At 43.6% G+C, this 13,207-nt stretch overlaps 1 protein-coding gene across 1 annotated transcript in view; it reads right to left on the bottom strand.

The window, feature by feature from the left end:
• gdap2 (ganglioside induced differentiation associated protein 2) overlaps positions 1-13,207 on the bottom strand; it is a 127,446-nt gene that overhangs the window by 76,531 nt on the left and 37,708 nt on the right. The window contains exon 10 of the mRNA XM_089003356.1: positions 6,699-6,775. Within this exon, the coding sequence (XP_088859482.1) occupies positions 6,699-6,775 (77 nt within the window). The remainder of the gene's footprint in view (positions 1-6,698; positions 6,776-13,207) is intronic.

The following is a 13,207-nucleotide window of genomic DNA, read 5'->3' as shown; positions in this document are numbered from 1 at the left end:
GACTGGTGCCAGCAGAATCACCTCCAGATCAACACCGGGAAAACCAAGGAGCTGGTGGTGGACTTCTGCAGGAAACAATCCTCACCTGCACCATTGAACATCCAGGGTTCGGACATTGAGAGGGTGACCTCCTACAAGTACCTGGGTGTTACTCTCAACAATAAACTGGACTGGTCAACAAACACGAATGCCCTAATCAAAAAGGGACAGAGTCGCCTCTTCCTACTCAGGAACCTGAGGTCTTTTGGAGTTCAGTGGGTCACTCCTAAAGACTTTCTATGACTCTGTGGTGGGATCAGCCATCCACTATGGCATTGTCTGCTGGTCAGGCAGCATCACCACCCGGGACAGAAAAAGACTGGAGCGCCTTGTCAAGCGGGCCAGTTCTGTCGTGGGCTGCTCGCTGGACTCTCTGGAGGAGGTGGGCAACAGACGGACGCTAGCTAAACTAAAAGCTATTATGGACAGCCCCTCCCACCCCCTCCTGCCCACACTGACAGCAATGGGCTCCTTTAGCCAGAGACTATTACACCCGCGCTGCAAGAAGGAGAGGTACCGCCGCTCGTTCCTACCGACTGCTGTCAGGCTTCACAATTATCAATGATCACATGTGAAAAAAGAAAAAAACTGGACACTTGTAAATATGGGTTGTTGCAATATATCAAAATGCATTTCTTGATTCTGCACTATGTACAGTTTTTCTTATGGAACGGTTTTGCACATTTACATCTGCACAGTATACAGTTGACACTTTATTTTGTTATGCTTAGAATATCTTGTTTTCTATCCTTTCACCCCCACCCCTACCCCATCCCTTTTCAATTGCTGCTGTGGACTGCAAATTTCCCATTGTGGGACGAATAAAGGTATTCTGATTCTAATACTGAGATAATTGAAAAACACGAACGAGGTGTGCGTTTGTGTGATTTAGTGGCCGAGCACGGCTATGCTAAGTCCACCATTGCTCCCATTCTCCGGAACAGAGAAGCCATCAAAGGTGCGTCTGTTGCAAAAGGTGTTTCCGTGCTCTCAAAGCGACGGTCTCGGGCAATCGAAGAAGTTGAAAAACTTCTGTTAATTTGGATTCACAAAAATCAGCTATCCGGCGACAGCATGAGTAAAGCTATTTTATGCGAGAAAGCACGGCTAATTCACGCCGATATCGCCATGCGCCAACCTGAAAGTTCGCCGCTTATTGAGGATTTTAAAGCCAGTAACGGATGGTTCGAGAACATCTGAGGGCGAGGTGGAGAAGGCAATGTTGGCAAAGTGGAATGATGTGCAGGCTTTTACCGAACAGTTCCATCCAGAGAAGACTGGCTATGACAATCATCAACATGATGAACGATAATGTGACGCCTCAGATTCGTAAGACCTTACAAGTCAGAAAGCAGGTGTCAATTAAGAGGTTTTCAATCATTAAAAATGATGAGGAGTCTCCAAAGAAAAATGAAGAGAAGCCACACCAGAGGTTAAGTTACCAACAGTCCTTATGGAAGGTGACTCTCCTTCCATAAGCCATCAACGACCATCAAAAAGGTAAATAAAACTTTATTTTCCAGCACAGTTTATTTCTTTAATTACAGTCCTCATGTAATGTGCCTCTCTTTGTGACTTTATGATACAATGCAGTGTATTTCTTTCATTACAATACAATAGCACATTTATTATACATAGAATAAGGTATGTTGTGTGTAGTTTTAAGGCTTAGTTAAAAACTATATTTTATGGAAACCCGGAAACGGATTATTCCCATTTTAATGGTTTCCTATGGGAATTTTTTTTAAATACACACTTTTCACCTGACACACTCTGTCTGGGAACCAATTAAGTTCATAAGTTGAGGTCTCACTGTACTCCCGCAGTCCTTTCTCTCTCTCTCTCTCTCTCTCTCTCTCTCTCTCTCTCTCTCTCTCTCTCTCTCTCTCTCTCTCTCTCTCTCTCTCTCTCTCTCTCTCTCTCTCTCTCTCTCTCTCTCTCTCTCTCTCTCTCTCTCTCTCTCTCTCTCCATGCCTCCGCCTGAGACGACACCACAATGTCTCCGCTCCCTTCAAGATTAAACCAACTTTCTGTTCTACACCTGGCTCCCTGATAATTTAACCATCCTCTTCCATCAACACCCGTAGAAGCAATGAACCAGGAAGAACAACAGTTTAATGCAACAATATATAAAACAGGAGATTTTATATGCCTGTACTGTTTTTGAATGGGAGGAATGTCGGTGCCCTTTGACTGTCATCACTGGACAGCTCCGGAGCGATTGTGCTCTTTTTCCGCCTGTAATGGGCATCTTCACAGCCCCGCTTTGTTCAGCGGAAAGGTCGGTGCTGTTGGACAGTCTGCGGCTGGATGGATGCATGGCTTGAGGAGCCCGCGATAAGAAGAAAGGAGCGTCAGTGCAGAGCGCCGATGCGTATGTGGAAATGTCGCGGCTTGGAATTGAAGCGTATTTATGTGGGACAGGAGATGTGAGACAATCTCCTTTCGTCAATGGATGCTACAGCTGCGTGTTTGCTTTCAACATTTAGCTTGTAGTAGACGTGCATATTCAACTAAGACGTACTTGATCCACTGCTGATCCTCTCCGCTTTCATCTAGAACTGCTTCATGTCACAAAGGGGACAGAAAGTGCTGAAGAATGAATGACTCTCTCTCTTTGTGTTGTCATATTATTTCATCTCATCTCATTTTCCGTACCGCTTATTCCTCATTAGGGTCGCGGGGGTTGCTGGAGCCTATCTCAGCTGTCTTCGGGCACGAGGCGGGGGACACCCTGAATTGGTTGCCAGCCAATCGCAGGGCACACAAAGACGTACAACAGTCACTCTCACACTCACACCTAGGGACAATTTGGAGTGGTCAATCTGCCTGCCATGAATGTTTTTTGAGTGTGGGAGGAAACCGGAGGACCCGGAGAAAACCCACGCGGGTCCGGGGAGAACATGCAAACTCCACACAGGGAGGCTGGACCGGGACGCGAACCGGCGACCTCTGCACTGTGAAGCCGGTGTGCTAACCACTCGACTACCGGGCCGCCTGTCATATTATTTATTTGTTTTTTTTACTTTGTTACTTCCGGGTTCAGTGAACGTTGGCGCTTGTGGCTGCCACTGCTCACCCGCACAAAAAATATCCTGTGACTGTAAAGTGTCCTTGAGAGTTTTGAAAGGCGCTCATACATGAAATGTATTATTATTATTATTATTATTATTGATGAGGAACTTCGCCTTCTTTGACAATGACTTGACTTGAGCAATGATTCCTTGTAAGCTTCGGCAGCTTTATCGTCAGAATTGGCTGCCTCACCATGACGAATGACACTATGAATCCCTGTACGACCCTTAAAGTTCTCGAACCATCCGTGGCTAGCCTTGAAATCATCAATGGATGACGAACTTCCAGGTTGCCTCTTGACGATATCCGAGTGAAGTACCCGTGCTTTCTCTGCGATAATTTTACCTAGTTCCTCGTCAATTGTGTTAAGTTTAGCTGGATTGATCGCTTTTTGCATCAAATGTACAGATGGCTTGTGCGGGTTATTTGTGGAGCCTGATTGGATTGGATATGCCTTTATTAGTCTCACAGTGGAGAAATTTACATTTCACAGCAGCAAAGTGATGAAAGGAATGAGAGTAGAAAAACAAAATACATGAGCTGCTGGAAAGGCAGCCACTCCTGCGGCGCCGTCTTGAAGTCAAAAGAACAAAAAAAAAACTAAATAAATAATATGACAGCATAGAGACAATATGACAAAACAAAGACACAGAGAGACATTCATTCTTCAGGACTTGCTGTACCCTCTTTGTGATGACATGAAGCAGTTCTAGATGAAAGAGGAGAGGATCAAAGCGTCTATGTACCAGTGGATCAGGGACATCATGGTGGAATGTGCACGTCGACTACAAGCTAAATGTTGAAAGCAAACACGCAGCTGTAGCATCCATTGACGAAAAGAGATTGTCTCACATCTCCTGTTCCACATAAATCTGCTTCAATTCCAAGCCGCAACAGTTCCACATACGCATCGGCGTCTGCGCTGACGCTCCTTTCTTCTTATCGCGGGTTCCTCAAGCCATGCATGCATTCATCCAGCCGCAGACTGTCCAACAGCACTGACCTTTCCGCTAAACAAAGCGGGGCTGTGAAGATGCTGCCCATTACAGGCGCAAAAAAGCACAATGGCCCCTTTGGTGTCCAGCGATGGCAGTCGAATGGCTCCGACATTCCTCCCATTCAAAAACAGTACTGGCATATTCATGCTGCCGAAAAGGCGCAACCGCTCAGCACAGTCTCCTCCTTGATGAATGTCGTGGTCAAAAATGCTGAAAAACAATCTGTATCCGTTCCACACGATGCACAACAACACAAAGTGACAAAAGAAAACACAAAACAAGACAAAAACAACCAAAAAAAGCAAGGCTCATGAGAGCACTTGCTGAGGCTGCCTACTCGGGCGCCATCTTGGATTATTTAACCTTGCAGTCTACACTCTGCCTTTGAACTAACAATAAAGTTCAAACAAGTCCAAATTTCAGTTTTCTATCCATTTTCTCACTCTCTCACTCTCTCTCTGTTGTCTGCCCATCTATTTTTATTTGCAGATCTGTTTCTGTAACCCCCGCTACCAACTGCTGCGTTATGCGTTAGAATCACATACGGCTTTAAACGAAGACTGGGGAAGGGGAATACAGGACAAAAAAAAGTCGGCTGACATTTCCTTGTTAGGAGAACGTCACACATCACTCATTGTGGCGCTCGGTCTGTATCCTGAAAAATAGTTCATCTGCCAAGATTACATTTTCGTGAATTTAACGTTCGTAAACTGAAAAGTTCGGTAACCAAGGCGTTCGTAAGCCAAGGTATGACTGTATGTATGTATATCAGTGTCTGAAGTAACGTCTGCCCGGACGCCAGGGGCGTGCAACTTTTACGTCGGGCGAACAACTTACAGAACATCTCTGCCCGGGTGGCCGACAACTTTTTCAAGAAAAAAAAAATATACAGTAAAGTCTCGTTATATCGATATTCAAGGGAGTCCGAAAAAATATCGATATAACCGGGACTATCGATATATCCGACCCTGTTTGCATGTAATTTTCTCAGTGCGTGCATAGAAATAGTATCGATATAACCGGGACTATCGATATATCCGATATCGATATAACGAGACTTTACTGTATATATATATTGTGATGTCACGAGAGGCTGCGTCCTGGAGGGCAAGTACATTCCCCTAAGATGGCTTCACCCAGAGAGAGTTTTGGCCCCATCTGGTGGAAGGCAGCAATTAAAACCCCACACCTGTGGCTGATCACGGCTTGATTGGCAAGCAAGGCTTTTAAGGCAGAAAGCCTCTGAGTGTGCAGGGCGGGGAAGACAAGCTCTGTTGCTGTGCTCTGTGGAGAAACTGATTGCTGTGTGGAACTCATTGCCAGTTGGGACCATACGGCAGAACACTGGATTTGGACCCTTGCTAAAGGGGGCTCGGCGACCTGAGAAGGACATCAAGAGGGGTGAGGCCTAGAACCACATGGAAAAGAACTCTGTCTTCAGTTTTACCTCAGAAGAGACTTTATTATGATTTAAGTATTGGAAGAGACACTATTCTTGCCTTTGTTGCTTGTGAATTCCCCCTGAAACCCTTTAGTAAAACCTTTGTATTCAAACCTGTCGCCCATTGCGCTTCTTGTCCTGTCCCGCTGAGAGCTAGCCTCTCATGATATCACTATATATATATATATAGTAAAGTCTCGTTATATCGATATAGCCAGCCAGACCATATCGATATAACCGGGACTATCGATATATCCGACCCTGCGCGCATGTAATTTTCTCCTTGCGTGCATAGAAATAGTATCGATATATCCGATATCGATATAACGAGACTTTACTGTATATATATATATATATATATATATATATATATATATATATATATATTTTTTTATATTTTATATATATATATATATATTTTTTTTCAAATCAAACGTTTGCTTTATTCCCATTTTGAAATATTTGTACGGTTTGGAAATTTTGGTGCGTTTGGCAATTTGCATACTCGGCAGCCAATCAGAAGCCTGCATCGAATATAAATGGATAATTGGTTAGGAATCAAGCCAAAACCTTAGCCCCAGAAGAAAGCAAAATAAGCTGACAAAATTTATGACGCTACAAAACGTAAACGTACATTAAAAGCATCGTGGAAAGAGGAGTTCACGTGGCTTGTAGCAGACGATGCAACGCAAACATTTCATTGTGTAACATGCCGAACAGTGTATGGACAAACGACAACTGGTGCGACTTTTTTTTTTTTTGCGATTAGTCGTGGGATTGTGTTTCAAGTTGTGAAAAATGGGGCAGGCAACTTTATGGCTGGGCAGGCAACTTTTCAGAGTTGTCTGCCCTGGTGTCCGGTAACTTTTTGTCATGAGTTTCAGGTCTTTTAGTCTTTTAGTGTCGCAAATTGTTTTTTATGAGGGGTGGATAGCAATGAAAATGCAATTTGTGTATCAGAATATGCTCGATCACTCTCAAACAAGAGTACTCAAATTGCATTACAAAGGACATCAATTAAAATAATTTACTATTCCTTTTATACTATTTGTATTTTTAATTTGATATAATATTAAAGTTAGACTTAAAAGGTGTCTTTGCAGACACTATCTAGAAAGAATGTCACAGTATTGACAAAGTGGCACCTTCTCAAGGTCGATGACGGTTACTGGAATGTTTCTTCCCACCAAAACCATCACTGTGCGACCACACATGTCCACACCTGCAAAGAAAAACAAGGTCATGCGTATGATGTATCATGTACAGCGGCCAATTACATGTCCAGTCACAGTCAAAATAATGAGGACCACTTCTAAAGTGACAAATTCTAAAATAATTGGATTGGCCTTTATTAGTCTTGCAGTGGAGAAATTTACATTTCACAGCAGCAAAGTTATGAAAGGAATGAAAGTAAATGAATATGCTGTGATATCATGAGAGGGACAGGACAAGAAGTGCAGTGGACGACAGGTTTAGATACACACAAAGGTTTTAATCAAGGGTTTCCGGGGGAATTCACAAGCAACAAAGGTTTGAATAGTGTCTCTTCCAATACTTAAATCAAAATAAAGTCTCTTCTGAAGTAAAACTGAAGACGGAGTTCTTTTCCAAGAGTCTCTAGGCCTCACCCCTCTTGACGTCCTCCTCATGTAGCCTAGCCACCTTTAGCAAGGTCCAAATCCAGTGTCCTATCGTGTGGTCCCAACTCGCAATGAGTTCCACGCAGCAATCAACTTCTTCACAGAGCACAGCAATCGAGCTTGTCTTCCCCCAAGCTCCACACTCAGACGCTCTCTGCCTTAAGAGCCTTGCCTGCCAATCCCGCCCTGATCAGCTGCAGGTGTGTGGTTTTAATTGCTGCCTTCCACCAGATGGGGCCAAGACTCTCTCTGGGTGGAGCCATTTTAGGGGAATGTATTTGCCCTCCAGCACACAGCCTCTCGTGACATCACAATGCTCATATAACTGGTACACCTTTCGAACAATTTGCTATGCTGTTAAGTGTCCTTTCACAGCCTAGCCGTAGGGTCAAAGCCGTGCTTACATATGCAAATGGACAGCAGAGATTTAGACTAGATTACCCCAACCTCTCAACTGTGACATGGTAAGTAATACTTGAATGGCTAGCAAACCAACCCAATCGGTGGACAGTTAAAGAATTATCCCTTCCAAAATGGGAAAAGACAAAGCTACCAGATTTCACGACCCTAAGGCGCTCTAATACATCTTAATGTAGGACGGCGCGGGTCACTTTGTAAATGCGAGTTCCAAAATCATTGAATGCTACTTTGTGACATCAATGACGGGTCCTTATCATCATTACCACTGCAGTTTGCCTACCAGCCCAGCAACAACGTGAAGAACGGCATTACCTCTACTCTGTGCTGTCACACCTGGAGAAGTCTGGGAGCACTGTGAGGATCATATTCTCGTGCCTGCAATACCATCCAGCCCCATCTGCTGTTGGACAAGCTGCAGCACGCCGGACCACCACACCTCATATCATGGATTCCTGTTCACTTTCTACACCGCAGACTTCAGCTACTGTTAAGGCAATTCACTATACGAACACATTGTAAACATTGTTTTATTTTCTTAACATCCTTTTACTTTCTCAGTCCTCTGTTTTTATTATACATCCAGTCAATGACGGCACATTGCGGCGGTATTTTACAAAAGCTCTGGCAAACAGCTTGCCCGCGCTCCTCCATCATATGTGAGAGCCGACCTGCACCAGTGGGTGTAAGTCAATTCCATTATGTGCCGCTCCAAAGATTAAATAATCTTTTTGTTCCTATTTTTGATTCCTGCTTGATTTTTTCTATTGTTAAATGAACCTAACATTTGTTGCCGAAAGTCCCGGAGTCTCAACTATCGCAAGTCCACTTTCAAGTTTTGCCAGTTGCCTTGTCGTGACTTGTGACGTGACTTGTCGATTATGACTTTGAAACAAGGCAGCTGTCAAAGCAGACCAAAAGTAAGGTATGACTTCATTCAATACCGTTTCGAGTTTTGGAAGGTTTTCTTTGGCCAGGAAAGCCGTTTGGTGAAACGGCTGTGTTTCAAAACAGGTAAAAATTTTGCACATGCTATTCCGCTGGATGCAGTTACGCAAAGGCTACTCCATTCGGTCCAGCATTACGCAGCGTGTTTTCACCGGGGGCTTGTTTGGTCGAGGACCCAATCCGTTTTAGGTTCGTGACTGGGGCTATAACGAACCGGGAGAGCACTAAATAGCACATTGATGCTGTTCACGAGTTGTGTTAGAGTTAAGTTCAATGTGGGATACCTAACTTCCCATCAGAGTTTCAAGAGTTAAATAATTTGTGCGACGTTTGTGTATATGCAAATTGTATGAGCAGGGTTTGAACACGTGTGTGCTGCGCTGCGTCAGTCCGAAAAAGGTTGGTGTTGTTTGATGGCAGCAGATATATTACCAAAAAAAATGAAAACAAACTGCAAAATAACAATAATGTAAAGAAAACAAGGGGGCAATGAAGTTGAAGGAATTTCACATGAAAGAAAAAAAAACACGGCAAAATTAACGTTTGTGTAAGCTCTCAGTCGTACGGGAGTGGTCCATCGATGAAAAGTTTTTTTCAGCTGTCATCTGTACTTCTTTTAAGGTGTCGGAAGTTTCGCTTTGTCAGCAAATTTACTGTCCAGACATAGTGATGTCGATTGTCCTTTAATAAATCATCCTGCACGGACCTCTGTCTCTGTCGCTTGCTTGGGGATCCAGACATTTCGTTCCGACTAGTCGGCTGCTGTCTGCCTCGTTCGGAACGTGACAGATCTAAACGGAGTATGGACTGGAAACGCAAGGTCAAAATGGGGAAACCACCTCCCAAGGTGGTAGAGCATGACCGAGCAACGATCCTGTGGGACTTCCAGATATAGACTGACAAGATGGTAATGGCCAACCAACCAGATATCGTGGTCATAGCTAAAGGGCAGCCGTTGTCGTGGATGTATCGGTCCGAGTGATGGAAACCTCAGAATGAAGGAACATGAGAAACTCGAGAAATATCAAGGGCTCAGAGAGGAGCTGGAGAGACCCTGGCAGGTAAAGGTGACAGTCGTGCCTGTGGTGGTCGGCGCACTCGGGGCAGTGACCCCCAAACTAGATTAGTGGTTCATCTATGAAAAGGTTTCTTGAGCCGTCATGTGTACTTCTTTGAAGGTGTTGGACGTTTCGATTCTAATCCAAGAAACTGCACTATTTGTTGCAACCACTAATCTACGTCTGTGTAAAATCTCAATCGTACAGGAGTGGTCCATCGATGAAAAGGTTTCTTCAGCCGTCATCTGTACAAAAGTGAAGGTTTCGGATGTTTCGCCTCCTATCCAAGAGGCTTCCAGAAGTGTACGATATCACTCGTCATTTTTTAAACTCGTCTGGCTTCTTTAAAAGAGGCATTTACCTTTTTCAACAACGGCCAGTATTATCCAATCAAAACTGCGCTTTCCACCAACCTAGGTCAGTATTATCCAATCATAATTGTGGTTTCCGCCAACTGCCGCCCAAACTGGAAATGAACAGCGAAAAAGCGAGAATATGTATTTAGTATTATCGGCGAGCTAGATGCGATCATCAAAAGCGCCATATATAGCTCGCAGGCCACAGGTTCCCAACCTCTGACTTAGATATTGTTTCCATTTTGATTGTACATAATTGTTTTATTTTGCAATTTTCCTCTTTTTTATTCACCTGTACCAATGTTAAATATGTTTGTAAGCGGGGATATGCAAAGGCAAATCCACTATATGTACACATTGTAAATATAATTGTATTTTCTTAAAATCCTTTTCTTTTCTCGGGTCTCTGTTTCATTATACATCCAATCAATGACAACATATCCTGCCGGTCTTTAACAAAAGCTCTCCCAAACAACTCGGCCGCGCACTCCACCATCTGCGAAAGCCGGCCTGCACCACTGGGTGCAAGTCAATTCCACTATGTGCCACCACAAAGATTAAATAATCTTTTTGTTACTACTTTTGATTCCTGCTTGATTTTGATATTGTTAAACGAACCTAACAACTATGTTGCTCCACCGTACACCTTTGGAAGTTCTTTGATGACTCCATGATTATTGCCCAAATTAAAGAAGGACAGGTTCGAGAGTACAGGGAACTGATTTATGTAGGACTTCGTGGACTGCTTCCTGCCGAACTGCCTCCAGATTAAATGATAATAGACAGAAAAGAAGGTATCATATGGGATGGATGTGAGGGCTAAACTAATACCAACTAGCATTGAAGGTAGAGAAAAGGAGTCAAAACATATCAGGCGAGCACTCACTAACTGTGGGTACCCTCAGTGGTCATTCAACAAATGTCAGAAAGAAAGAATAGGGAATGAAACCAATAATTCTCAAGATACAAAAAGGAGAGGAGTAGCAGTACCTTACATTGCAGGAGTTTCTGAAAAACTACAAAGAGTCCTTTGGCAACACAAAATTCCGACTTATTTCAAACTGATAAACACGTTAAGGCAGAAATTAGTCCATCCAAAAGATAGGCTACCAAATGAAAAACAAAGTAATGTAGTTTATTCCATACATTACGTCTGTGTAAGCTCTCAGTCAGTACAGGAGTGGTCCATCGATGAGGTTCCTTCAGCCGTCATCTGTACAAAAGTGAAGGTTTCGGACGTTTCGCCTCCTATCCAAGAGGCTTCGTCAGCGAACTAAACTCTGACTGTTCGTTGTACTAAATTCATCCTGTCTACTTGATAACTAATGTTAAGCAGAAGGCGGAAGTAGTCGCCGAAACATGTCAGGTATTTGAACACCTACAATACACTGTCTGTAAGTAAGGAATCTGCTTAACATAAAGTCTGACTGGTCGTATCGGCCCCATTTATATATCCCTAATGTCCAGACATGGTGGCGCCGGACACAGCTATGATAGGTCCCTACTCTCAGGTTGGGGGGGCAGAGGACCCCTCCCTGTGGCCCCACTGATTGTTCCTACATTCCTGACTAACGACTGGCCTATTACCCCCACTCCCACCGGTATCACCTCATCAGCATAATGACCCTCATCAGCATTACGAAAGTTGCCTAACCTGTTTTGCCTAAGCAGGCTATTGTATGAACGATCCAAATTGAACCTCACCCCACCAGACCGGTTTAATGAAGGATTTTGTTGTTTTATAAGAATCGCTTCTTTTACCCCCCGTTCAAACCATCGATGTTCTTTCGCTAAGATTTTAACCTCATTGTCGTCAAATGAGTGGTTGCTAGCTTTTAGGTGCAAATGTACTGCCGATTGAGGTCCACTTATATTATCCCTGCGATGTTGATAAAGTCTTTTTTTGAGAATTTGTTGAGTCTCCCCAATGTACTGCTCTTTACAATTTTCATTCTTACATTGTATGGAATAAACTACATTACTTTGTTTTTCATTTGGTAGCCTATCTTTTGGATGCACTAATTTTTGCCTTAACGTGTTTATCGGTTTGAAATAAGTAGGAATTTTATGTTGCCAAAGGACAATTGAATTGTATAAAGTTTCCACACTAACCAGCTACTTTCAGAATCGAGAGAAGGGGAATTCTCGAGAGGAGGAGAACTCCTGGGCACCGACAACCAGGGTTGCCAAAGACAAAACTGGTTTGTATCGACAGATGGACGTCCTGAGCGAAGATGTTTGATGGTCCATCGGAGCGAGTGAAATGTGTTACGTGTAGAAACCCCCCCCCCCCCAAAAAAAAAAAAACATCCAGTCGACATGTGACCTGCCACAAGTCTCCTTTCCTCTTGTGCTGTGGGGCGCACAGCTGCGGGGATCACAGCACAAGAGGCTACACCCTGGAGAAGATGGTCGAGGGAAGCACAGAGCCACACTGACATGGGATGGACCGTTGACAAGCTGCGAGGATCGTCTGGATTCACCAGGACATCGATCGTGAAGGATATTCCGGGAGCACGGCAATGAAACACTGGAGCCACGTCAACGATTCACATGCCTTTTTTCGGATGACATGCGCATCTGCTCATCCGTGTCACACCCTGGGGTCTGCTTGCAAATAAATGTTACAGAACAGAATCGTTTCTCCTCGTCCTCCTGGTAAATACCAGCCCGGAAGAAACCATGCCACGAAGACTTGATTGATGTAACTAAGGACATTACTTTACTTAGATATTGTGTTTCCATTTTAATGGTAGTTATTTTAGTTTATGATTTTCTTTTCCTCCTTTTTTAGTCACCTGTACCGATGTTAAATTTGTTTGTCAGAGGGGATATGTTAAGGCAATTCACTATACAAATACAAACACACTTTAAACATCGTTTTATTATCTTAAACCTCAGTTTCATTACACATCCGGTCAATTACGTCACATCTACCAGTCTTAATAAAAGCCCTTACAAACAGCTACGCGCTCTCGCCCCCACATCATTGCAGGAGCAGGACACGCTGGATCGTACCATCCCCGTACAGGCCAATGCCCATTTTGTTATCAAATAATCTTCTTGTTCTTATTTTTGATTAATGCTTGATTTTTCGATTAATAAATGACTCTAATGTTGAATTATGGCTGACATCAGGAGCCTCGTCTGACATCAGGAGCCAGGGCAAGATATGGTTATACATTGTGGCTTATGCCCGCATTGTATATACCAGATGTGGGCCACTTCAGGACCA

Source organism: Hippocampus bargibanti, linkage group LG08 (assembly GCF_051943395.1).
Source record: "Hippocampus bargibanti isolate YZ-2025 linkage group LG08, ASM5194339v1, whole genome shotgun sequence".
Taxonomy (NCBI): domain Eukaryota; kingdom Metazoa; phylum Chordata; class Actinopteri; order Syngnathiformes; family Syngnathidae; genus Hippocampus; species Hippocampus bargibanti.
The sequence above is the reverse complement of the archived record's forward strand: the minus strand, read 5'-3'. Positions and strand labels throughout refer to the sequence as shown.